Below are 27,973 nucleotides of genomic sequence, written 5' to 3' on the forward strand. Positions count from 1 at the left end.
GGTATCTCTAGACAGGAGGTGCACTGCATAGAAGTGATTGCAATATACAATGGGAATGTCCAGACTGACAGGTGAAGGATGCGTTTTCACTGCAGTGCTTCCTTAACCTATGATAAACTGGTAATAGAAACTAATGCAAACAGTAACACAAATAATCGTGTAAAACGCCAGTAATTTATTGCTGTATGTAAATCGCAAATCTTAAATCCTTCCATTTACAACAGTAACTATTCTCTTCATTTCCTTCTCCCCAAATGCCCCGTATAGAACGCTCTAGCATAAAACATCTGTACTGACCTACAGCAATGGAGAGAGCAGGCGCACACCGCAGCCGCCGAGACAGACATACACACGGCAAGAGACGTGCGGGGATTTTATTACACACAATTCGGCTGGAAATAATTTACATCCGTGGAAGAGTTGGGCGTCTCCCCGTCGTGTCGTCTCCATCCGCAAACGCCTCCCTTCGTCATAACTAGATTTTCTCTGTATTTACAGATCTCCTACATAAGTACAAACTAGTATGAGATTAATGATTGTTTGCATCTGGGAACACATTCTGTGGCTAAATAAATACAAGAAGCCGCTCGGATGAGTGTTATGAGGATTCGGCCGCTGCTGCTTCTGTGCTGCTGACGGTAACTCTCTCCGTGGCAGGAAGGTCGGCGCTGCCTGTGTTTTCCACAGTTGATGTGCCATTTTCCACCGAGGGGGCAGGGATCTGGTCCAGCAGTGAAGGAATTGGGTCGCTTGCAATAGGTGCCAGGGGAAATGTGGGAAACTGAGGATTTACTTGAAGGGGAGGGAGTCCGGGCAGGTTCAGTGGTGGTAAGTGACCGATGGGCGGTAAGGTGGACACTGCAATGAAGAGCGTTTGGTTTAAGAATTAGAGAAACTAGATCCAGATCTCAATAGCAAATAGCAGTGATAAACTACATCAGAGAAATGTGTGATCCAGTATATTTATACACTGTGGTTCTTATGTATCAGATGCACACTGGGAGAAAACAAACATAACAGTGCGGTCATACAGGCTTGGGTTTATAGTTTTATGCATTTTATTGAACTCAAAACAAAATAAAACAATGCAGGTGAAGCCGCTCAGGACCTCATACTTGGGCTCGGTGCACTTGCTCTTAGGAAGAAAAAAAAAAGATGTTTTTTCATGCATGTGCAGCTCTGTATTTGCCTTTCGATCCATTTTTTACATCCACAAAATACAAAAAAAAAAAAGAATCAAAACCCTGAAACAAGCTCAATTTGTATTTTTAACCCATTCCCGCTGCAGGGCGTAAGTTTACGTCCTGGGAGCGGGGTACTTCCCGCAACAGGGCGTAAACTTACGTCCTGGAGATAGCGCTGGATCATATGTGATCCAGCGCTATCCCGCAGCGGGAGCCGGCTGTCAGTCACAGCCGGCGTCTCGCTGCAGCAGCGGGGGGACATCGGAGATGCGCCCGCCACTTTTAACCCCTTCCCTGCCGCGATCTAAGTAGATCGCGGCAGGGGAAGAGTTCACAGCGGGAGCGCGGCTCCCTCTGTGTCTCCGGCCGGCTCTCGCGATGTCATCGCGAGAGCCCGGCCTGTCACCATGGCAACAGGACGCCAGACACTGGCGTCCTGTATTGCCTATGCCTGAGATCGCTGTATGAGCGATAAGGCATGGGAGAGCAGTAGCTCTGCCATGCCTTATACCAGCGATCATCAGGGCAGTGGTTAAAGTCCCTCAGAGGGACACAAACAGTATAAAAAAAAGAAAGATTTAAAAAATGAATTAAAAAAAATGTTAAAAAAAAAGAGTAAAAAAAACATTTTTTATGCTTTTTCTCAGATTAGCATAAAAAAAGGTAAAAAAAAAATAAAACCCCACATATTTGGTATTGTCGCGTCCGTAACGATGCGTACAATAAGTTGCACATGCTTTTGACTGTGCACCAAAAAAAACGCTAAAAAAAAAGCTAAAAAACTGAGGCAAAATGCTCATTTTCAGCATTTTGCCTCACTAAAAACGCAATAAAAGTGATCAAAAAAGTCGTATGTACGCTAAAATGGTACCAATAAAATCTACAGCTCGTCTCGCAAAAAAAAAGCCCTCATAGAGCTCTGTACATCAAAAAATAAAAAAGTTACGTGACTTTGAATGCAGCAATTTAGAATAGAAAAAAGATTTCCAAAAAAAAGGGTTTTTATTGCAGAAAAGTGGGAAAACCTAAAAAAATTTTTAGAATTTTGGTATCGTTGTAACCGTACCGGTCTGCAGAAAAAATGGAAAGTCTCATTTATGCTGCATGATTAACGGTGTAAAAAAAAAATAAAAAAATCTATGGCAGAATTGATGCGTTTTCTCTCTCTGCTATCATTAAAAAAAAAATAAAAAATTTACAATATAGTCTATGTACCCAAAATTGGCATCGATAAAAACTACAGTTCGCCACGCAAAAAACAAGCCCTTATACGGCCGCGTCCACGGAAAAATAAAAAAGTTATGGCTTTTGAAAAATGGAGATGGAAAAATACCAAAAAATCGCTTGGTCCTCAACGCCAAAATAGGCCATGTCATGAAGGGGTTAAAGACACAGGAAAAAAAAAAAGGAATTAACAGGCAGCACACGAATGGCATCCATGTCTGTTTTTTTTTTCTACCCCCCCCCCTTGACTTAAATGCGCAAGTCTTGTCAGCATATTGCCTGCAATGCAGTACTTCTCTGTGTGACAAAACTTGCTAGTGTGTTGCAACAATAATATGGCTCTGTATGTAGGCCGTTTTTTGGAACAGACTAGACACGGGTGAAAAAGCACCAGTGTGCCGGAGTCATTACAATTATAAGGCTGGGTTCACATGGGATGGATTAGCTGCACTGAAAATCCGTGAGGATTCCGCTGGAAGACCGCTTGGCCGCCTGCATTTCCGCTACGGCCATCTCTTCCAATAGAGAGGAGAGAGGCTGATGCGGGGGGAAAAAAATGGACATGCTGCGTCTTTAATTTCCACGCTGCATGGCCGTTTCTGCACAGTTTTTCCACAACAGATTGGCCACAGCGTGCGGACAAGATGTTTGCAAAATCTCGTCTACTTTTATGGCCAATCCTGCGATTAGGAGGAATTTCCATGCTGACAATGCGCGCAGAAATTCCACAGCAAATCCGTCCCGTGTGAACCCAGCCTAAGAGTGATATCATACAGCAACAGAATGGCAGAAGAGGCGCAAATTAAAAATAAAATAGTGGTGGTGCAGATTTTGCAAACTAAATTTAATCTTTGTTAATAGGACACAGATAGTAAAGCCTCACAAACATTTTAGATAGCTGTCAACCAAATGACTGTTTGGCCGACAGCAATCGTATTTGACACTAGCAAAACACACCCTGCCAGCTGTAGCAGAGTTGGGAGGTTCCTGATATACTTGAGAAGATTTGCAGATCTATATCTCATGTGTATGCTCATTGCAATAGTCCATTTATACGGGGAGAGCCGTCAGGCAAACAATGCCCAACACTGGTCCCAGTGATGCTCGCTCCTGTGCTGTTACACAGGAGAGAGTATCGCTGGCATCACTTACAGCACTGAGGAAATGAAGGCCGAGCGGCCAGGGAGCACTCCACTTCATATACAGTAAGCAGGCAGTTGTTCACTTCTGAACGGCTCTTTGCTCAGGTTTTTGCATCCACAAACTGAACAATTCTCGTTCAGTTGCTGCATGTGTGTATTACATAGGACGACTGTTCAGGAGTGCAGGAATTTGAGATTCTGAATGATAATCGTCCCGTGTAAAAGGGCCATAAGACATGATTTAAAGGGGTTGTCTCACGCCGAAACGGGGTTTTTTTTTTCAATAGGTCCCCCGTTCGGCGCGAGACAAACACAAGGGATGGGTTAAAAAAAAAAAAAAAACATTTAGTACTTACCCGAATCCCCGCGCTGCGGCGACTTCTTACTTACCTTACCAAGATGGCCACCGGGATCTTCACCCACGATGCACCGCGGGTCTTCTCCCATGGTGCACCGTGGGCTCTGTGCGGTCCATTGCCGATTCCAGCCTCCTGATTGGCTGGAATCGGCACACGTGACAGGGCGGAGCTACGAGGACCAGCTCTCCGGCACGAGCGGCCCCATTCACCACGGAGAAGACCGCACAGCGCAAGCGCGTCTAAAATCGCCAGAAGACGGCGAATTTAGACGGATCCATGGCGACGGGGACGCTAGCAACGGAACAGGTAAGTGAATAACTTCTGTATGGCTCATATTTAATGCACGATGTACATTACAAAGTGCATTAATATGGCCATACAGAAGTATATAACCCCACTTGATTTCATGAGACAACCCCTTTAAGTCCTGTCTTCTATGCACATATTGCAGTGGCAATTTTGTCTTGAACTGAAGACCAGAGTAATCCAAGCCGGACTAGTTGCTATGGATATTCAGTCTTGACAACCCCACGACTCAAAGCGGAAGCGAAGGGTCATACAATGCTACTTCTCTACCTCTTGCTGGGGAATTCAAAGATCTTTTTCAGCCAGTCATACTACATGCCGGCGTGAGAGCCGTACGATGCAATGACAAGCAAAGCAGGATCCGCTGAACGTACCAGATATCAAGCAAACACAAATGAAATCTCTCAACAGATTTTAGTTTTAGAAGTGAACTTCATTCACATGTGCTGAACATACCAGTGTGTGTCAAGTCCGGGAAACCAGGTCTGGGGATTAGGTTGGGTGCAGGTATATTAAGATTAGGTAAATTCTGTAATGTGGGGAGTCCAGTGGATAATGGCATGAGACCTGAAGGAATGATGACAGAGTTAGAACACATGTATGGTTATTTGCAGCGCACCTAGAGTAGAACATTATCTAACACATTTCATGGGTGTATGGGGCCTGCGCTGCATGATAGGAAACGACTACGGAAGAATTGGTTTTCATAAAAAGGAGCTTTCCAAAAACTGAAAGTGATCGGTTATCCACAGGATGGCGGGGGAAAGGTAACGGTCTGATTGGACCAGCACCCATCCCCTAGACTGTTGGAGATAGTCAAGTACTAGTGCTTGGTTAACTTCGGCAGTCTCACAGAGATGAAAGGAGCAGCAGCCATGCTCAGCCACCGTTCTATATACACGACGGGTCATGACGGCCTTGTTTTCATGATCAGTAGGAGTCCCCAGTGGTCAGACCCCCTCCAAGTGATAGCTGTCAATCTTAGGAAACCCCTTTACATTCTAGATCCAATAAGAATCTTTTTCAAACCTCCTTTATAAGTGTATATGCCTTGTGGTTGTAGGGGTTTTCAAGGAGTAAACTATTGGTTATCTATCCAATTCACTGAAGTCAATGGTAGAGGACTGCAATATCAAAGTGGACGACTGTGCTACAGACCTCGTTGACAGTTTTACCTGTCCATCCCTGCTTGGTACCCCCACTGATGAGAAGCTGCTAACACCCACTGATCTGCCATCGGTGACCTATTGTGAGGAGAGGTCGCCAACAGTTTCCCTCCTGAAGAGCCCTTTTTTACCTACACCATGTACACGGGGCGACAGTCACCCGTAATAGCCCTTCTGAGAGATTCTTCAGACAACTGTCGGCCCATGTAAAGCCACCTTCAATTGTTTTAAACCACAAGCCAAATTAATGTGAGCATTTACCTGGTAGTGAAACAGCTGGATTTAGAGGAACAGGGGTGAGGGAATGATTGATCTGTGGTGGTAATAAGGGTACTGTTGGTAAACCTAGAAAAAGGTAAACAAAAAATCCACAAATCTCGTTATTTCCAAATCAGAGTAGTATCAGAATGATATAACCAAATACAAATAAACATCTCCAAATCATTGGTTTCAGTTTATGTTACCAAATGTATGAAACGCAGTGTATACCTGAGTTAAGGGCACTGGTGACAGCAGGCGGGTTAGCATTAAGTGACAGCCCAGACAGGCTTCCTTCAATTCCTGTGGTTGCAACAGGCAATGTGGGAGGGGAATTTACAGATGACAGCTGGACCTGGGATAAGAAAGAATGCATGATATGTGTTGGCATCACTCACCAATCACTGAACAGGTTATATACAGAGGGCAAAAAATCCACTACCTATCATAACATCACATATGAGCCTCATCATTAAATAGGCTGTCCAGATTAAACAATAAGGGCAAGCGGATGTCATAGAGGGAGACCCCACACCTCCGTAATCCAGAGCAGAGAGCCAATAGAAACAGCAGCTCCAGCTTTGGTGGATTCAACCATTAAAAGGGGTTTTCCCGTGCCGAAACGGTTTTTTTTTTTTCTCAATAGCCCCCCCGTTCGGCGTGAGACAAACCCGATGCAGGGATTAAAAAAAAACAAAACGGGTAGTACTTACCCGAATCCCCGCGCTCCGGTGACTTACTTACCTTGTGAAGATGGCCGCCGGGATCTTCACCCTCGGTGGACCGCAGGTCTTCTGTGCGGTCCATTGCCGATTCCAGCCTCCTGATTGGCTGGAATCGGCACACGTGACGGGGCGGAGCTACGAGGAGCCGCTCTCTGGCACGAGCAGTCCCATTCAGAAGACAGGACTGCGCAAGCGCGTCTAATCGGGCGATTAGACGGCACCATGGAGACGGGGACGCTAGCAACGGAGCAGGTAAGTGAATAACTTCTGTATGGCTCATAATTAATGCACGATGTACATTACAAAGTGCATTAATATGGCCATACAGAAGTGTATACCCCCACTTGCTTTCGCGGGACAACCCCTTTAAATGGTCGTCTATTCATTTCAGGGGCCACAAGAGGCTCCACCAAGGCTACTAGATGGTCACTGCAGGATAGAGTAGGCGAATCCGCATTCAGAGAAAGCAATGGCCCCCAAGACAAATCCTTTATTGACACCATTTATGAGCAGTAAACAATTTGCTTTGAATTTCCTGCAGCCACGAGTCATTCCTATGTGGACAGCATTGTACTAAAGCAACAGTGTGGCACCACAGTTTTCTACAGGATGCCAAGTAGCTACATTTAGCCTCAAGATCCTTTTCTTTAAAGGCTGAAAGCCTAATTGTATCGTGGAAGCTGGTGACACAGTAACTTCAGACTACGGCTTCCCCGGAGTTTCAGTTTAAGGGAAACCGTAATCTGAAAATAAAATAAATTCGATGTCAGCAAAGCTTAAGTGAATGGAGGGGCTGGTGATGTCACTTAGCAGCATCTGCGAACCCACTCTGTCCTGGAAGAGGAGCCATGGATGAACAAGGGAGAGGTACTTTTGCTACAACAATATTTTAATACCCTAAAATTGGCCGTTACAGATTGTACAGCAGAGTCGCGGTTAGAGACCTTTGTTTGATTCTTACTAGGACACATTTACATAGTGTTAGGAACTGCCAGGTTCACATGGCAAGAAACAGCAGTGGACAAAACACTAACTTAGGCTGGTCTCACACAGCTGTAAGCATGAACCGCTGCGGGTGTCCCGCAGGATTTTTCCAGCTGTGGAGCCGGCCTTACAGCGGTGAAGTTGTACTGTGCATGACCACATACTCACATGCTGTCACCTGCATTAAACCCGTTTTGATTTTCCACGCTGTGGCTTAGCGATGATGTGTTTACTCACAGTCTACATGCAGTGTAATTGCGTATGGCTGCATGTATATATGCAACAATAGGCTCTATCTCTCGTATAGGCAGAGCAAAATAGAACATGCAGCGTTCTATTTCATGCTCGCGTACTACGCAGTTCCGACACGCTAATGTGAGCGGAACTGTGTAAAGCAATCTAATAGATTGCCTGCAAGTTACCGCATATCACACGGGCATACAGAGCCTGTGTAATATGCAGTAAACATACGGTGGCGTGAGCCTGGTAAGAGAAACAGAACAAACCTCTGTAAAACCGTCTTTTAGAGGACTCACAGGCGCCCCCGGTGACTGCCCAGGCAGAGATATTTTCTTTCCTTCTTCAAATGGTCGAGTAGGTATCCGGTGAAGGTAACCATAACCTATTCCACATCCTAAGCTGTAGAAGAGAGAATAATCTATATAAATAATGCTACAAGAAGAAAAACTGATGAGAAAAGAAAGTCATAACGCTGCAATAAAACGTCACACTAACAATTTATATTTTGTTAAAATTACTCCAGAAAAAAAAAAAAAACATTAAAATGTTAAAAGAAAAACACTGACAACATTTGGCAAAATTTCAATGTACATCAAAGGTAAAGTGGAAGTTCCCCTTTTACACAATACTAAGGCAATTCCAAGTTCGACTTTGGATGTAAATGGAGACAAATTAATTAGCAAGTGCAAAATCAGAAGAAGTGAACTGAAGCATCGATTAGGAGCGTTCCTGAACGTGTGATGGACACTTAGAGGCATTCCAATTAAGGAAGTTTGCGCGCCACCAATTTGCTGCAGATGTTGCAGAGCTGCAGCAGATTTCACCCCTTCAAATTAAAAGGGTGAAATCTGTTGCAAATCTGCAGTAAATCAGCGATGTGTCAACACACCCTTAAAGGGGTCGTCCGCTTATTGGACAACCAGGCTTCAATAGGACCACCTGTATAAAAATAAGTATACGGGATACAGTACTGCATTACAATGCAGTCACCGGTGATTGTTGTGATAGAGGAGGTCACAGGAAATCATGTGACTGCTGCAGCCAATGAGAAGCTGCAGCATAACCACTCGTTCTCCTGGCAGCATATTTAGGATTTCAGCTGCAGTTCAGTAGCGCTGCTGATTAGAGCCACCTGATTGGCTCTTCGGCACCACGTGACTACACAGCGTGCATGCGGATTGCCTTCAGCAGCTGTGCACTACACACTACAGTTAAGCAGCCGTGCACTACACACTACAGTTAAGCAGCACGGGGTTAGGGTTTGGGGTTAGGATTTAGGGTAGGGTTTAGGGTTAAGGTTTAGTTAACCCTAAACCTACCCCCGTGCTGCATAAGTGTAGTGCACGTCTGCTTAATTGGCCGAAGAGCCAATCAGGTGGCTCTAATCAGCAACGCTACTGAACTGCGGCTGAAATCCTAAATATGCCTCCTGGCATTGGCACTCACATCCTGAGTGCCATGCTAGGAAATCAAGAATGTGACGCGGCACCTGTCACGTGACTTCCTGTGACATTTTTTACTAAATACTTGTATTCTGTGATGTAACAATTCTAAATAATCTTTAGGCTGGATTCAGATGAATGTATATCGGCTGGGTTTTCATGCCCAGCCGATATACATTGTCTCTCTATGCGGGGGGAAGGGGGGGGGGGGGGGAGCCTGGAAGAGCCAGGAGCAGTGCTCTGAGCTCCCGCCCCCTCTTCACTATTTGCAATGGGGAGAGGCGGGGCGGGGCTAATTCTTTGCACTTAGCCCTGCCCCCATCCCGCCTCCTTTCATTGCAAATAGTGTAGAGAGGCGGAGAGCAAGCAGAGAGGGGGCGGGAGCTCAGTTCCTCCTCCTGGCTTTTCCATCCCCCCCCCCCCCTGCAGATGAGGACACCGTATATATCGGCTCGGCGTGAAAACCGAGCCGATATACGGTCGTCTGAATCCACCCTTAAGTAGAATTCTATATTCCTCTGTTAATCCTCCTGGACATTTATGAATAAACTGACAACTGGGTGTTACCATTCCTCTTATTAAAGAGGTGTGTCTCCACTAAGTCTGATCCTGTCCGCACTGATTGGACAATTTCAAACTGTGTATGGACACCCCTCTAAATAGTAACATCCACCTGTTAATGTATTCAGAAACATCTAGGAGGAACAACAGAATGCTGATTCCTAAGAAAAGCTGCTCCAGAAAACAGCATTTTTGGTACTCATCATAAAATCTCTTTCTCGTCACGTTGATTGGGGGACACAGCTGAAGACCCTTGGTATAGCTATTGGCATTTGAGGCAACACTAAGCAGAAAGTGTTAACTCCTCCTACTAGCTATACCCCTCCTGCAGGCACTAGGCTAATTAGTTTTTAGTTTAGGGTCTGCAGGAAGCACGCATCTTAGTTTTAGGTCTTCACGATACATCAGATTCTGGAAATACAGGGAGGCAGGACTCTCCCTGTCACCCCTCGATGAGGGTTGTGCTATGTGAAGAAACTGTTCACTTTTGACAATCCGCTTTTGTTAGGGCTCCTGTCCACGGACGATCTTGTATTGCATTGCTCGTGGCGATAATCCGGCCACGAGCAATGCAGTGCACGCTTTCCATAGCGTTGCTATGGAAAGCGCAGCCCCCTGTCCAGGAGCGGAGAATCATAGCGATTCTCTGCTCGCGGGACTCAAATCACGGCATGTCGCAGTGAGCCTATTTTTTAGATAGGCTCACCACAGAGAACTGTCAGTTTTCTCCCCTGTTCCCCGATGGCGGCATTTCGCTAGCAATATTCCGCCTCGCCCGGGGGCCTTAGAAAGATCTCTCCAAGGCAAGACGCTCACAGATCGTCATGCTGCTGGACCCTCCAGCAATCAGCTGAAATCACTGCACATTCAAATACCCTGCAGTGCCACTACAGGGAAAATGAAGAGTTACACAGTGCCTAATGAAATCAATAGCCTATCTTAAAGTATGGTAATTTGTACCCTCTACTCCCTCTGAGGGTCCTGAAAGTGGGATCACCTATAGTAACTCAGAATTAAAAGGGGTTTTCCACACAAATAGGGATCAAAGCCAATTGCTTCCACTCTCATCCCTGTGTATTGCAGCGCTAACAGTGGAACCTGATCAGCCGATAGCTGCGGGGACGCTGCTCGGACCCCAGACTGATGATGGCCTATACTTAGGATAGGTTATTGGTAGTTAAATGAAAAGAAAAAAAACAAAAAACTTTTCCATTCAAATACTATCAGGGCATTTGAAATTTGGTTTTCAGGCAACCTTTATGTAATACAATGTACATATATAACAAATTAAAGGTCCAAATAAAATTAGCAGATTCTCTTACCTGCCCTCTCCACCCCAGGCAGAGTTTGGTGTGATGACCACCTCTCTACAGTTGTCCGTGTCTGTATTGTACACATACAGTTTTAAGGGCTTTCCTTCATGAGTTTCAATGAGAGAAAACAGATCTTCTGACTAAAAGACACAAAGCTCAAATTTAGAAAGGAACATGCAGACTCGTTGGTATACAAGTCTGTGGCTGTATGAATAGTGATATAAATTAAAGCACAGGAAACATTACTTAAGGCATTTAGAGTAAGCAGTGACCGTGTTACCCACTGCCAAGTTTCTGCAGAATTTGGTAGCACAACATGCAGCTATAGTAATACCTTATATCCATAGGAGTACCCTGACATTACTTCTTAGCAAGTCACAGAAGGGTGGGCTGTATCTTTTGTTTTAAGATTAAATCAAATGAAAAAAAAAAAAAAAAAAATTTCACCGCTCCCTATAGTGTCCCAAACTATAATATTCAGATGAACAAGCAGAGTAACCGCACCAAAAAGGGCGACACCACACTAGAACCTGAACTGTCTCGCATTATCTTTCCCTAATTAAAACTCTGGGGGGCGGTTACTCTGCTTGTTCATCTAAATATTATAGTTTGGGACATTATAGGGTGAAGTCAGGTTTTTTTATATAAATTGATTACTAATAAAATTGAAACAACAAGAGGATACAGTACAGTTTTCTGTGAATTTCTAAAAACTTTTTGTGATATTCTGCGAGGCCATTTCTTAGCACCATGACTTTCACAGAGACCTTAGAGGGACAATAAACCTCATGTCTGTGCCATGTTTGATGAGCAGATTAATATAATTTATTGCTCCCAGTAAGCATCTATTTCAGGCAAGCATGACAGAATTCTTCCCCGTGCACCAGCTGGTCCGGCAAGCTACTCCACTTGTAATAACACAGAGACAAATCCAAGACGCCAGAAATGTACAGAATTCAATGTAGTTTTTATTCTTCATCCTTTAAAAATGCAAAGCCGTACGTTTCAACCACGCACAAGGTAATTAGGGGAAATAAGAGCATGCTTGACAAGGACCCTCTGTGGCAGAAAGACTTTGTATTTTAAAAGGCTGCATGTAATTCTGGATACCTCTGGTGTCTTAGATTGTTCTGCAAATATTAGGCATGACTGTAGCGTCTTCCAGCATCCTCCATACATCTCTTATGTGATTGTACATATAATAGATATTGGATCTTTGAAGATTTAATTGCATGAGCTGTAGGGTTTGGGTTCAGTGACCTCATATCTATTGAACATGTCTGATAAACTTGTGAGCGTTTAGATCATCCTCTTCATACTTGTGTAACAGGTACCACAGTGTTCATATACAGCAGGTCATATTACCTCATTCATTACAGTGTCTGCTCCGATTATGTAGTCTGTGTGGGGTCTTAAGCCGGCGAGTGCTGCAGGAGAATTTGGCTCTACCTCCTAGAAAAGACAAAAAAAGAAAAATCAATTGTGTAGAAAGCTGAACCGAACCGTTACAAAGAAAAAAAAAAACAACCAAAAACACTCAGATATTACTTTGCAGTAAATTACTCGGTATAAGTCACATCAAGGATTTAAAAAAATTAAATAAAAAATCCTGCAGCGCTCACCAGCACGTGCCACACGTTCTCATTGGCTCCATCAAAGCTACAGAATCTTATGCTGACTCCCAGCAAGCCTTGTCCTCCCCACATATTACTGGGGGTAACGGTTGTCTCCCTCAGTTCCAGTGTCTTGCTGCTATACACCACCATTTTCACAGGCTTCTCAACATTGGCCTTCAGCAGATCTTTAAGTGTATCGTTGTCCTTATTCTAGGGGGAGGAAGAAAAAATATAAAATCATCGACAAGAGAAAAAACAAAAAGACCAGGATGCAGCTAAAATCTTGACATGTAAGTTATATTAACCCCTTAGTGACCAAGCCTGTTTGCGCCTTAATGACCAGGCCAAATTTTGCAAATCTGACATGTGTCACTTTAACATGGAAAAACACCAGAAAGGTTTTGCATATCCAAGCGATTCTGACATTGTTTTTTCGCCACATGTTGTGCTTCATTTAGGCGGAAAAAATAGACCGATAGAAATTGTGTTTATTTATTAAAAGCGCCAAAATTGGGAAAATTTTGAAAAAATCGTCATTTTTTCACATTTCCAACTGCAATATCTTAAATATGTGCAAACATAATATAGAAATTTTTGCTAAGATTTATATTTCCACCCGTTTACTTTATTTTGGGCGCACATTGGAAAAACTTTCGTTTTTTTAAAACTATTTAGGAGACGTACAAATTTAACATTACTTTTTAGCATTTTGAGGAACACTTTGTTTTCCTATACCAAGCCGAGATTGGAAAGGCTCATGAGTGTCAGAATAATAGATACCCCCCCAAAATGACCTCATTTTAAAAACTACACCCCTTAATGTATTCACTGAGGGGTGTCATGAGTATTTTGACCCCACAGTTTTTTTTCAGGAATTAATTCAATTTAGAGGAGAAAAAGTAAAATTTCATATTTTTGCAAATCTGTCATTTTAAAGACATATTTTTTTCCTATAGTTTACATGAAAAACGGGAATTTTTTCTTACCGATAATTCCCTTTCTAGAAGACATCATGACAGCATACGCTGGAGGTTGCTCACCTGCTGACCTGAAGGGACAGGAAGAGGCAGAATATAAAAAGCACCTCCCCTCCACCAACACCAGTGCGTTCCAAATGACCACAGTGACCAGTTACTTAACCAGAAGGTGTGTTTTTATTGACATCACACACCTCAGAAAACAAAGTTAAAGCATACACATTACCTCATGTGTTGGACAAACTAGGGTAACCATGTTGGTAAGGGGGGGAAAAAAGCCCGTATGCTGTCATGATGTCTTCTAGAAAGGGAATTATCGGTAAGAAAAAATTCCCGTTTTCCCCATGACATCATGACAGCATACGCTGGAGGAATACCAAATAAGTGGCATGGGCTTTTTAGGGAGGGATTACGGCTTGGAGCACCTTCCTACCGAAGGATGCGTCCTGACTATATTTAAAGTCCAGCCTATAATGTTTGATGAAAGTATGGCCTGAAGTCCATGTGGCTGCGTTACAGATTTGCTCAATCGATGCGTGCGTTCTCTCCGCCCAAGAGGATGCCACCGCTCTCGTTGAGTGGGCCTTCAATCCTTCTGGAGGGGGGATGCCCTTGGCCTTGTAAGCCTCCTGGATGGCTCTCCTGAGCCACCTGGCGATCGCATCTTTAGAAGCGGCCTTTCCTTTGGCCTGCCCCTGAAATTGAACGAAAAGTTTGTCAGACTTCCTGAAACTTTCTGTTGCCTCGAGGTACGCTAGTACTGCTCTTTTGACGTCTATATTATGGAGCTTTTGTTCTTTTGCATTTTTGAAATTTTGGCAAAAGGCTGGAATAACTATCGGTTGGCCCCTGTGGAAATCTGACAATACTTTAGATTGGAAGGATGGGTCTAAGGAAAAAACTATTTTGTCCGGGTGGATAGTCATATATGGGGCCCTTCGTGAGAGGGCCTGGATTTCCCCCACACGTCTGGCTGACGTAACTGCCACAAGCAGGGCTACCTTGTATGTCAGCCAGGCGATGGATAGATCCGTAATCGGTTCAAATGGGGGGTCGCATAAGGCCTGAAGGACTATGGTTAGATCCCAGGGTGGTGCCGTGGCCCGTGTGAATGGATGTAATCTGCTCGCCCCTCTAAGAAATCTCCTAATCCACCTGTGCTCCGCTAGCGCGAGATCGAAGAATGCCCCCAAGGCCGCAATTTGGACTTTGAGCGTATTCGGACTCAAACCTTTATCCAGGCCCGCCTGGAGAAAATCTAAGATTTTCCGGACGTCTGGCTGATCCAGCTGCTGGATGTCCTGGCCTAACCACTCCGAAAATTTTTTCCAGACTTTGGAGTAGATTTTGTGTGTCGAGGGTTTAAGGCTCTCGCTAATGGTGGAAATAACCTTAGGGGAAAGACCCTTTCCTAGGAACTTTACCCGCTCAAGCTCCAGGCCGTAAGCCTGAACTTGTGAACTTCCGGGTAAAGAAGAGGGCCCTGCGACAGTAGGTCCGGTCTTGTTGGAAGGTGGAAGGGCTCTCCCACTGACAGGGATCTCAGGAGGGGGAACCACGGTCTTTTGGGCCAATATGGTGCTATAAAAATTACTGTTAGGGTTGACTGCAGTAATTTCCTTAGCAGAAGCGGGATTAGTGGTAGGGGGGGAAAGGCATACGCTAGGTCCCAATCCCAGGGGTGAGAGAGAGCGTCCGTGCCCAGGGCCTGTTTCTCTGCGCCTCTGGAAAAGAAAAGCCGGCATTTGGTGTTTGCGCTTGACGCAAAGAGGTCTACTTCTGGTACCCCCCACTTCTCCACAAGAAGGCTGAACACCTCTGGATGGAGTTCCCACTCTCCTGGGTCCACTTTCCTTCTGCTTAAAAAGTCCGCGGCTGAGTTCTCGGCTCCTCTTATATGAAAGGCCGATAGGGACTTTGTTGTGCCTTCCGCCCATTGAAGGATCCGCCCCGCCAGTCGTTGTAGTGGAGGATTCCTGGTGGTACCCTGGTGGCGAATGAGTGATACTGTTGTCATATTGTCTGAGAAGATCCTCACATGTTTCGCCACTAACCGTGTTTGCAGGCTACGCAGGGATTTCCATACAGCTTTAAGCTCCCTAAAGTTCGATGAGCTAGCTTTCTCGTGAACGTCCCAGGCCCCCTGTACATAACCGCCTTCAAAGTGGGCCCCCCCACCCTTTGGCGCTGGCATCGGTCGTGATTATTACGGCCGGGTCCAAATTCCAATCGGATGCCTGCGACAGGTTGTCCGACGACACCCACCAACGGAGTGAAGCTCTGGCTTCCGCAGAAATAGGGATTGTCTGATCAAGCGAAGCCTGCAACTTGTCCCAATTCTGGAGAATTAGTGACTGGAGTCCGCGACTGTGTAATTGGGCCCAGGGGACCACGCCGATGCACGAAGTCATTAGTCCCAGGATCCGCATTGCGTCTCTTATCGTTACCCTATGTTTTTTATATAGGTTGGAACATTCCTCTATGATAAGATGTTTTCTTAGGGGAGGAAGGGACGAATTTTGTAGACTGGAATCCAGGATGACACCCAGGAATTTCTTCCTGGTTTCTGGCTCCATGTTGGATTTTGACTCGTTAACAATCCAGCCAAGCTCCTTAAATAATTGCAATGTGGACTCCAAGTGTGATCTCAGAGCAGACGGGGAATCTGCCACCAACAGGAAGTCGTCTAAGTAGGGGATGATCATGACACCCTGATTTCGTAAGAAGGCCACCATTTCCATCACGACCTTGGAAAAAATTCGCGGAGCCGAGGAGATTCCAAATGGTAGGCAGACGAACTGGAAGTGGCGGATTTCCCCCTCCACCCTCAGCGCAAACCTCAGAAATTTTTGTGAGTTGGCGTAAATAGGGATATGAAAATAGGCATCCTTAAGGTCTATTGTAGCCATTACGTTATCCCTGGCAATTAAAGGAGTTGCAGTTCTAATGGTTTCCATTTTGAATCTCCTATATTCAATGAATTTATTCAGTTGTTTTAAATTGATAATGGTGCGGTGGGAGCCGTCTGGTTTGGGAACCAGAAAGAGGGGGGAATAGAAACCTTTTCCCTGTTCCTTCTTAGGGACTGGGATAATTGCGCCGAGACCCTGCAGGTTCCGTACGCCCTCCAACAGAGCCTGTTCTAGGCCTGGAGACTGGGTTGGGGTTATCATAAACCTGTCCGGGGGGCGGGATAGTAGCTCGATCCTGTACCCCTCCTCCACTAGGTGCAGTACCCACTCATTAGTTGTAATACTACGCCAGCTATTGGCACAGCGAGTCAGTCTACCCCCTACCGGGCCCGAAAGTATGGGCTGAGGGACAAAAGTTAAAGTCTTACCCCTTCCGCCCTTTGGATAAGACCATCTTCCGGTCTTTCCCTTCCCGGCGTACGTAGACGAGGGATGAGGGGTGAAGGGTCTCTTGGGTGGTCTGGTGGCAGGCAGTCCGTGACTCTTGTCAGCTGCTTTCTCCAGCAGACGATCCAGGTCTGGTCCGAATATACGCCCGCCCCGGAACGGTAGGGTACATAGCCTATTTTTGGACGCTGCGTCCCCTGACCACTCTTTCACCCACACTGCCCTTCTGGCGGTGTTCGATAGGGCTGCCATGCGGGCTCCGAGGCGGACTGTTTCCATCGAAGCATCTGCCAGGAACCCTGCTGCCATTCGCAGCAGAGGGATGCCGCTTGCGAACTCCTCCCTAGGGGCTTTTTGGTCGACTAGGGCTGCGAATTGCGTTTACGGGGAATGAAGATTTTTGTTGCGGGAGTAACCCCGCGAACATATCCTCCTGGACTGTGCGGGGTTGCTGCACGTCTTCCTCCACCTGCATGGTCCTGCGTACTGCTTTTAGCAGTTGATCCATGTCCGCGGTAGAGAAAAGATATTTCTTGTCCTCCTGCGTCACTTCCCCGTCAAAATCCACATTTTCCGCTATGTCGGAGTCAGACTCAGACACCGCCGGAACCGACCTGCGTGTAACCCCGGAAGGCCCAGGTTGGAGGTCTGAGAGGGAGGACTGCACTTCTTCTCGGACAACTGACCGAATTTCGGCCATAAGGGAAGTTTTTTCCTCCTGCATAATTTTTGCGGAGCAGGTAGCGCATAACGTTTTGGTGCAGGAGTCGTCAAGTTTGGTTAGACATACTGGACATTTTTTACTCCTGCGTCTAGCCTCCCTCGGTTTTTGAGTATCCCTGTCCTGTAAGACAAGGGAAACTCTGTTAGTCGGGAAGTGTATGTAGTGCAGGTGTAGGTTGGTCCACTGGACCACTTACAGTTAGGAGGGTCTCTGGGTCCTCTCTGGTCGACATCTTGCGCCTTGCAGGAACGCTTCCTGTGCTTAGGATCGTTCCTTAGCGTGGAGAAACACCACCAGCTGATGCAGGGGCAGCAGATTTTTGAATTTGGCGCCGGCCGCGCCAGGCCACGCCCCCTTTGCGGAGCGTCTGACGTCACCGCGCTGTATCCGAAGCCACGCCCCCTGGAGCGCTCCTGTCGGCCCTGGACCCGGAGATGGCGGCCGCCGCCGTAATGACGGCCGCAGTGGTGCCGGCAGCCCGTACTTGGACCCCGGCCCACCGGAGATGGCGGCCGCCGCCCGAAATGACGGCCGCAGTGGTGCCGGCAACCCGTACTTGGGCCCCGGCCCACGCAGTCCCCGGAAAGCTCCCAGATGGGGTCCTTCCCACTGGGTTTGCCGGGGCTGCCCGAAAGATCCACGCCGCCGCTTCGCCGGTAAGTCCTCCTCCGGCATGGGACAGCGTTGCTGGAGTTCTGCCGCTGCTGTCCTGAAGGGACAGGAAAAACACTGGTGTTGGTGGAGGGGAGGTGCTTTTTATATTCTGCCTCTTCCTGTCCCTTCAGGTCAGCAGGTGAGCAACCTCCAGCGTATGCTGTCATGATGTCATGGGGAAATCAGGATTTACACCCCAAAATGGATACCCCTATTTCTCCCGTGTTCAGAAATATACCCATTGTGGCCCTATTGTTATATCTGAGTCCACAACGGGGCCCAAAATGAAAGGAGTAGTCAGTGTCTTTCAAAACAGAAATTTTGCTTGAAGTCCTTTTAGGCCCCATAGCACACATGTAGAGTTCTTGAGCGCCCAAAACCATAGAAAACCCCCACAAATGACCCCATTTTGAAAACTAGACCCCTTAAGGAATTTATCTAGGGGTGTACTGCATATTTTGACCCCACAGTTTTTGAATGAATTCAAACCAAGCAAAAGGAAAAAATTGTGATTTTCGTTTTTTCGGCAATTCTGTCATTTTAAAAACAGCTTTTTTTGTACAGCACACATATGAAGGAAGACTTGCACCCAAAAATGGATACCCCTGTTTGTCCCGTGTTCAGAGACATACCCATTGTGGCCCTAATCTTATGTCTGGATACACAACGGAGCCCAAAATGAAAGGAGCGACCGGTGGCTTTCGGAACACAAATTTTGCTTGAAGTCCTTTTAGGCCCCATTGCCCACTTGTAGAGTTCTTGAGCGCCCAAAACCATAGAGAACCCCCACAAATGACCCCATTTTGAAAACTAGACTCCTTAACGAATTTATCTAGGGGTGTACTGCGCATTTTGACCCCACAGTTTTTGAATAAATTCAAGCAAAGCAAAAGGAAAAAAATTGGATTTTTGTTTTTTTGGCAATTCTGTCATTTTAAAAACAGCTTTTTTTGTACAGCACACATATGAAGGAAGACTTACACCCCAAAATGGATACCCCTGTTTGTGCTGTTTTCAGAAATATACCCATTGTGGCCCTAATCTTATGTCCGCATGCACAACGGGGCCCAAAATAAAAGGAGTAATCGGTGGCTTTCAGAACATAGATTTTGCTTGAAGTCCTTTTAGGCCCCATTGCCCACTTGTAGAGTTCTTGAGCGCCCAAAACCATACAGAACCCCCACAAATGACCCCATTTTGAAAACTAGACCCCTTAACGAATTTATCTAGGGATGTACTGCATATTTTGACCCCACAGTTTTTGAATAAATTCAAGCAAAGCAAAAGGAAAAAAATAGGATTTTCATTTTTTGGGCTATTGTGTCAATTTAAAAACAGTTTTTTTTGTACAGCACACATATAAATGAAGGCTTTCACCCCAAAATGGATACCCCTGTTTGTCCCGTGTTCAGAAACATACCCATTGTGGCCCTAATAGACTTACAGGACACATGGCTAGGCCTACAATGAAAGGAATACCCGTTGGATTTCAGGGTACCACTGAATAAATTTCAGGCCCCATTGCCCACTTATAGAGCCATTGAGCGGCCAAAACTATAAAGAACCCCCTCAAATGACCCCATTTTGAAAACTAGACCCCTTAACGAATTCATCTAGGGGTGTACTGCGTATTTTGACCCCACAGTATTTGAATGAATCTAAGCAAAGCAGAAGGAAAAAGTTACGATTTTCAATTTTTTTGGCAATTTTTTCAATTTAAAAACAGTTTTTTTGTACAGTGCACATAGGAATGAAGACGTTCACCCCAAAATGGATACCCCCGTTTGTCCCGAGTTCAGAAACATACCCATTGTGGCCCTAATCTACTTACAGGACGCATGGCAAGGCCTATAAAGGACGGAACACCTGTTGGATTTTAGGGCACAACTGAATAAATTCCAGGCCCCATTGCTTATTTGTACAGAATAAAGATTGACTCCCTAAAAATCCCCCCCCCCCCTCCGCGCCCTTTTTGGCGTTCGCAAATCTTAGATAAAAGTAAAAATGTGAACTGTGTAGTATTTCCGAAGACAGGGGTAATTACGGAGGCTGGTTGGAATGGGCCCATGGGGCAATAAAACCGGGTATCCCCCCACCCCCAAAAAGCATGAGAGGAGGGGATTTTGTGACCTCAGTAGCGGGTATGGGGTGTAAAAAGTGGCGTTCCGTGAGTCTCCGTAAGCTTGATGAGGTGCGGCGGTCTCACACAGAAGGCGCTCAACAATGTGCTCCTGGAACTGCAGGAAAGCGAGCGTTCCCGGGGCTTCTTGTAAAATACGTCTTACAGGTAGCGGTCTGAATAACGCCGGGCTCACGCGGGTGCAGGCGGAATCCGCTTGCGGAGGCCCACAGCGGATCCCATCTGTGAGCCCGGCTGTGACCCTGCGTACGGCTGCGTAATGTACTGCGCATAACTGCCTACTCACACAGGCGGTCATGCACAGTACACCTTTGTTTGTATTTCCCGCACCATCGCTTAGCGATGACGCGGGTACCCGCAGCCCGTATACAATGTAGTTGCGTATGGGCTGCGGGTATATCCACGACCATGGAGCACAATGGGCTCTATGTTGCCGATATCCGCAGTAAAATAGAACCTGCTGCGTTCTCTTTTCTGCGAGTGGATTACGCAATTCTGACCCGCTAATGTGAGCGGAATTGTGTAATCCAATGCGATTGATCTGCGTAATACCGTGGATCAGAAGTATGCAGAATCCGTAATTCCTATGCGGTCATATGAGACCGGCCTAAGGTAGATCGCTACCTTTTTATCACGTGACCGGGGACCGCTCAACGAGGCCCCTGGTCACTGCTCCAGGCTCTCTGTGACCGTTGGTCGCTGGGAGCAAGGAGATTTTCAGTTTCCTGGGCTCCCCGACTCCTGCGCATGTGTCCGGCTTTTTGCCGGCAATCGCATGTGCAGAATCCTGGAAGGTCCACGGAGGAAGATCGCGTCGGGGTTCAAATACGGAGGCCTCCGGTAAAAAGATTCATCTCCTCTCACCGATCGCATCAGTGAGGGGAGATGAAACTTCAAATTTTTTTTTTTACTTTTACGTGATCGCCATTATTGGATAATGGCGAACACGTGACCAGGAACCGCTCACTGCGGACCCCCATTAAATCTCCATGCTCTTGGCTACGTTTTGTAGCCAGGAGCAGGGAGAATTTAAATTATCCTGGCAATCCACAGCTTTTGCGCATGCGCCCGCCATTTTGGCGACGGGCGCGTGTGCAGAAGCTGTGGTAAGGTCCGCGGATAAATCTGGGGGCCTTAGGTACGTACTTTCATCCTCCCTCACGGATATGATCCATGAGGGGAGATGAAACGTACGCTTTTTAAACTTTTTAAAACTTTTTTTTACTTTTTTTTTTTTTTTACTTTTTTACACTTTTTTTTCACTTTACATGATCACTGTCATCCATTGGATGACAGTGATCATGTCCCCGGTATAATCTCTCTGCTCCTAGCTACACATGGCAGCCAAGAGCAGAGGGATTTTAAATTCCCCGGGGCTCGAGCCCGTCTGTGCACGCGCCCGATGTCAATCATCGGGCGCGCATGCGCAGACGGGGATTCGGGTCCCGGGACATCGGGACACCGCTGAGGACTGGGGGTGAGTATTTTCACCTCCCCTCATGGATCCGATCCATGAGGGGAGGTGAAACTGACTTTTTAAAAACTTTTTTTTAACTTTTTCGCGATCGCCGCTAACCATTGGATAACGGCGATCGCGGTACCGGGGACCGCTCACCGCAGTCCCCGCTGACATCTCCTACAGGAGCCGGGAGCCAGGAGATTTTAAATCTCCCGCGCCGCCGGGCCTTCTGCGCATGCGGCTGACGTAATGCCGCCTGGCGCGCATGCGCAGAAGACCGGCTTCGGGCCCCGGAGCGGCAGGAGAGCGGGGAGCAGCGTGCCAGACCTCGGTGAGTAATTTCAGCTGCTCCGATGGATCCGATCCATCAGAGCAGCTGAAACTTTAACTTTTATGTACTTTTATTTACTTTTTTTGCGATCGGCGCTATCCATTGCATAGCGCCGATCGCAATGCCGGGGGGGGCTCCGAACAGCCCGGGATGACAGCTCCATGCTGTCAGCTACCTGCGGACACCGACAGCATGGAGCTGTCACGTCCACAGCCCGAGGGGCACTATTCTCTGCAGGAAGCATGTTTTTACGTCCTCAGAGAATAGAGCCCACTTCGGGAGGACGTAAAAACACTATGGGCTGGTCGTTAAGGGGTTAAAGTGAGTGATGCCAGAAATAAGTTATAACTATCAGATCGGTTGGGAACCCCACGGATCACGAGAAGGATCGTCCCAAAGATCCCTGAATAGACAAACTGGCAGTTATGAGGCTGCTCCAGTCATTCCAATGGGAAGGCTGAACATACCTGAAAGCTTGATCTCTGCCATTCCTGGCAGTCCCGTTCAAGTGAATGAAGTGTGTGACCATCACTGCATTCATTCTCAGACCTTCAGGAGCCTTGTACCTGTGATCAGCAGGAGGCCCAGTGGTTGGACCCCCATAAATCAGCTGATTTTTCTGATCCTGTCCCAAGTATGCTATACATTTAATACACAGGTTAAACAAGGACATCTATACAACATCTAGTCAGATGAATATCGCTATATAGCCCCCCTGTAATAGATCTCATGGGGTCTGCAGTGCTTAGTGTAGCAGCAGCGTGTCAGTGTGATGGAGGCCTGGTCTGTAGTTCTAGATCAATGAACATTGCGGGGATCTCTTGTGACAATGCAGATTTAGTTGGTACACAGACATCTAGTTAGGAGGGAGGTCTAACAGACACTCCAACAGCTAGCAAGAGTCACTTCCATTTAAAGCTGCAGATTCTGACTCAAAATCAGCTGCGTACCCGCAAAAACTTTCAGAAAATACAGTACTCACCTCCAAAGTCTTTGGCTGTCAGTGCCTGACCAGTGGCGCTATGCCCAGTACAAGCTGCCAGGTAATGGGTAAAGGAGTCCGCTGACAGCCAAAAACTTCGGATGGAAGTGCTGTATCTTCTGAAACAGTGCGGATTTTAACTCTATTTTGGATGCGCAAATGCTACGGAACTTGCTGCAAAATTTTTCTCCCCATGTAAACATACCCTAAAGCATGAATATAATGCACCCAACACAGAAGCACAGCTGGGAATCTCTCTTATTTAGGTGGAGCTAGATCCAGGATACCTGCAAGTGTTACTTACAATGGAGTAACCTCCTGTAATAATGTAGTGTGTATGTGTGTGTGTGGGGGTACTTACCAATCTCAACCCATTTATGGAAACGATAAAGTCAAAGAACGGCTCCAGCCCGGCTCGGTGTCCTGGGGAATTTTCTTGCACCTATACAGAATAGAAAACACCATTTATGTTATTAACGTTCCGACAACCAAAAAGGCAAAAAGTCCACCATATTAATGCAAGCAGAGACGAGCCCCCCAGAATGACGCCCCAGGATAGCAGTCAGGTTACAGGTTGAGTGCAGACGTAGCTTATTTTCTGTGGTGGGAAATCCCCGAGTGACACGCGGACCTTAACACAGATTTTACCCCATCATTTAGGAACCAGAAACCCATGCAGCATAGTTTTCCGAAGTCCCTTTCCGTTTCCCGTGATTTGCTGCGGCTTTTTGGGCCAATTTCATTGCAGAAAACCTGCAGGAATCCCCCATGTGTGAAAGTACCATAAAAGTCCTTATTTTGCACATATGCGCAGATTTTTGGTCTATGTTTGCTAAAAAACAAAACACAAGTGAATCCTGCCAGTGCAGCGGACGAGCGGCACCGCTCTTTACAATAGCAGCTCCGTTATTGCCAAGCCCCGTATAACGGCTGGTAACACTGCGGCTCCCCGGACCGCCGCTGCGGGCTTGTACGCTCATTAATAATTCATCCGGTGCCTTTTACTCTACATCCATAACGGCTTTGGAGTCATACAATCCAGGAAGCCCCACGTTATGTCCCTTGTGATGCGGCTGCAGTGCGCAATATTTTAGATTTCGTGTCAGGACTCAAGAACCATAACCCGAACACATTACACAACGTAGGTCAATTGCCACAAGTGTGGAAGCTTTTCACATAGGGGTTCCATTGACTTTTGGGGGGCGGTGGGCCATTTGATTAGGACCTCTAGTTTATGTCTAGATGACGAAGAACGCCATAGAGCAGCGCCGAGACAGGCGATTACGTAACTTGTACTAGGGCCGATATCGCTGAGCGTGACTAACAGGCGACTGTCGGCTCATGTAAATACCGTATCTGACAGGGAACCAAGTGAGAAGTCGCGACATCTCAGCTCACTGAAAAGGAACGACTAGTGAGCGACTTCTCGCTTAGTGTATACAGCCAGTCCTCCATCCATGAACTGCTTGCTTGCACTGAATGGAGGCGGGCCGACCAGAACAGACAATGCATGAACCATAATGGGGTCCGTCAGGTTTGCATCATGTCGCATGGCATTTTACCGGGCGAAATAGCGCAATTTGCTACACTATTTTTTTTTCCCAAGCTGGGAGCTTCGAACAAGACATCTACCGCACATCAGAGACCAATTATGGTATTGCTGCAATAATGTACTGGAACCACATACATTGGCGCAGTCCAGTCTCTAAATCTACCCGGAGGCGGACACGCTGGCAGCACAAACCCATTGTTTTTCCTGCATCTGCAGTGATAGGATGATTTTCTTATTAACCCTCTAACTGCTAGAAATAGATGCTACAGTAACTTACACTACATTTTGTGGAATTTCCACTGATCTGGTCAAACTGGTTTACCCCCATGTGACATGTCTGCCTTGCGATCAGTGCAGAATTTGAGCTGACCCCCGACATGAATACTGAGGATATGGTTAAAATGGGAGTGGAGGAAAAAAAGAAACAAAATCTATTCATCCTGTCATGGGTTCCTGAATCACCCGTCTCCTTCACTCATCCCAGCAGAGTGAGCAACACAACGGATAGGGACCGAGTACGGAGCCAACGATCCAGCTGCTGGAGTATACAATAATATGATCCCTCAGTGATATTCCACTGGATCCCGAGTCCTCATGGACATGGCCGCAACACAGCTCCATTTATTGTCTATGGGACTGATGGAAACATCCGAGTACAGCGCTCCATTGTTTCCATCAGCCCTGGAGACATTGATAGGTGCAAACTTGATGCCACTTCGTTCACTGCAGGAAGGGGACCCTGTCCGAGTGCTTGATGGGACCCCAGCGATGAGAAACATATCAACTGCTCTGTGGATAGGTGATAAATGCCATTCGTGGGAAAGACCCTTTTAAAAGGTAATCTCCAGGGGTCTTACTACTGATGACCTATGTTCAGGATAGGTTATCAACAGTTGTTCGGTGGGGGGTCTACCACTCAGGATCTCCGCTGATAGCCGGAAGCATATTTAGCACGGTCAACGTTGCAGCAGCCTGGGTTGGTATTGCATACTGCATTGAGCTGCGCAAGTCTGGACTGTTGCAATACGGACGGTGCTAGCTGCTTCCAGCAATAACAGCGGGCCCAGGAATCTGATCTGCAAGGGTCCTGAGCGGTGGACCCCGCTGATCAACTATTGGTTACCTAACCTGAGAACAGGTGATTGATAGTAAAAGCCACGGACAACCCGGTACGGCAATCGGGTAATTGAGTTTGGTCCTTTGGCAAAAAACCCTTATTGGAGGCGGACATTGAACATCACCCGTCAGACCAGACATTCCTCTGCAGGCGAAAGTTAGCTTCCCATGGCAGCGGTTCATGTGATTGGCCACCTATACAATGCGTGGCTCATACAGCGTTGTACGGGTGGCAGATCTCCGTACGCTCTTAAAGGGCAGACAAACAAGTGTTGGTTTAAGATTACGTGGCGAAGAAACGCTGCAGACGTTCCACAACACATTTCACGTTTGTATAGGAGACCCTAACTGATATATCTGGTGTATTCCTGAGCCTAATGACCCAGGTAATCTGCCCGTACTAACGACCACTGACCGTCGGTCAGCGATCGTGATTTCCGTGCCCACGGGCAGACTATCTGCTCTATGGGGACAAGCCCATTGCCATCACGGTCATTCGCCCCGTCCAGCTGCCATTGATTGTCTGTACTTCTCCCCTTTACACAGGAAACCGTGCAGCCGACTATCCAGCATTTCAGGGCTCCCCTAAACGATATGATCAGCCGCTCATCGTGGCTCGCTTGTTCATCAGCAGATCACTTCTCTTTTACACGACCCGATCTTCGGATGAACGAGTATTGGCAGGAACGCTCGGGTCCAATGATCGGTCCATGGAGAAAAAATCCTTAGAGTTCCTGCAGTTTTTACAAACTTTTGACATGTAAGAGTGAGATGTGAAACGTTTGAGCAGTAGGAGGTCCGGGGGCTGAACCAAGGGGGCTGCAGCGCCACTTCGGCTGTCTCCACTGAATGCCGACTCCTCTCGGCAGCTTAAGACGCATAAAGTCTACAGATGATATCTACGAGTCTTCAGTGGCCAAGAGGAGCCGGCAAGCAACAAAGACACTCGAAGCGGCGCGGCACAAGCGACCGCAGCAGCCCGAACCCACTGACCTCCCACTGACATGGCAAAAGTTTGTAAAAAGTTCATTAACTCTTTCCACTTGCATGGCGGTGTGTCCCCCTACATACAACGTCCAGCTACCATCCGGCCATTGCTCCTCAGCATCTCCTGCGGCAGAGGAGCTCCATTATTAGAGCATTTCATCACATCTCGTGGATGGCTAGAAACGTACGACACGAATCGCGTCAGGTAGCGGCAGATTTCCTGTAACAACTTGTAGCGCAAACGGGACTCATCAGCGGTTTTCCTGCAGTAGGATATACGGTAATTTATGGTCACCTAGCAACGGAGCCGCCACTGCGGCCATGAACCCGGTGAGACGCTGCTACGTGTTCGCCGGTAATAACGCCGTATCGCCATTTACATGGCAGCTGTCCCATCTGAGCGTACTGACCCGACCGCCATCATGTCGGGGGCAACCGTTAATGTGGTTTTATATAGCTGCCTCTGGAGTACATGGGCACCTACCTACTACTGGGGAGTGGGAGGGTGGCACCCACCTACCTACTAGCTGGGGGCACCTACCTACTACTAGAGGTGGGGTGGCACCCACCTACCTACTACCTGGGGTACCACAGGGCACATACAGTATTCAGATACGTGCGCACTGGGGTGGGGCAGACAGCAGTAGTATAAATCCGGTACAAAGGGGAACCCTGCTGACAATCAATGAATTTTGCGCCACTCTGCAGTTGCCTAGCAACAGCCTGGCCACCAGCGGGGGCGCCACCCTGGCATGTATCACCGTCATACTCCATATTGTGCAGATGGACCAGCAATAGTTGGATGACCTTCTAGGGGTGCAGTGGGATTAGAGGGGGTGCCCATGCAGAACAACAGCGCCCCCTGCGGAGGTTGCCTACATTATCCTTGATGCTTTCCAACCCCCCTTCCTCATAGGTCTACCAACCCCTCCAGTCACCAGCGAACCATAGAGAGCGCCCCCCGCAGTACACGGCCGGGATACACAAAGGCCCCGGAAGCCCCGCCGTACATACCCGCAGGACGTGGTAGCCTTCCGTCCCTCCACCAGGGATCTCTACGCTCTGTGAGCCCCCCATGTCGGCGGAGACCCCCGGACTAGCCGCTCCCGCTGACAGAACGTACTAAGGCAGGACAGTCTGTTACGTGGCACACGGCGCCCGGTGGATGCTGG

At 47.1% G+C, this 27,973-nt stretch overlaps 1 protein-coding gene across 2 annotated transcripts; it reads right to left on the minus strand.

Moving 5' to 3' along the window:
- Positions 1-155: 155 nt before the first annotated feature.
- GORASP2 (golgi reassembly stacking protein 2) lies at positions 156-27,973 on the minus strand. 2 transcript variants are annotated; one of them, XM_066575880.1, is made up of 10 exons: positions 27,816-27,973; positions 23,508-23,588; positions 12,527-12,730; positions 12,270-12,356; positions 10,914-11,044; positions 7,885-7,987; positions 5,871-5,994; positions 5,643-5,726; positions 4,672-4,782; positions 156-858 (listed from the first exon to the last, which is right to left on the minus strand). In XM_066575880.1, exons 1-10 carry the CDS (start codon positions 27,876-27,878, stop codon positions 599-601), a joined length of 1,248 nt encoding a protein of 415 aa, XP_066431977.1. In that variant the 5' UTR covers positions 27,879-27,973; the 3' UTR covers positions 156-598. The 2 variants fall into 2 exon arrangements, with proteins under 2 accessions (XP_066431977.1, XP_066431976.1); XM_066575879.1 differs by having other exon boundaries at positions 7,855-7,987.

Source organism: Eleutherodactylus coqui, chromosome 8 (genome assembly GCF_035609145.1).
Source record: "Eleutherodactylus coqui strain aEleCoq1 chromosome 8, aEleCoq1.hap1, whole genome shotgun sequence".
Lineage (NCBI taxonomy): Eukaryota > Metazoa > Chordata > Amphibia > Anura > Eleutherodactylidae > Eleutherodactylus > Eleutherodactylus coqui.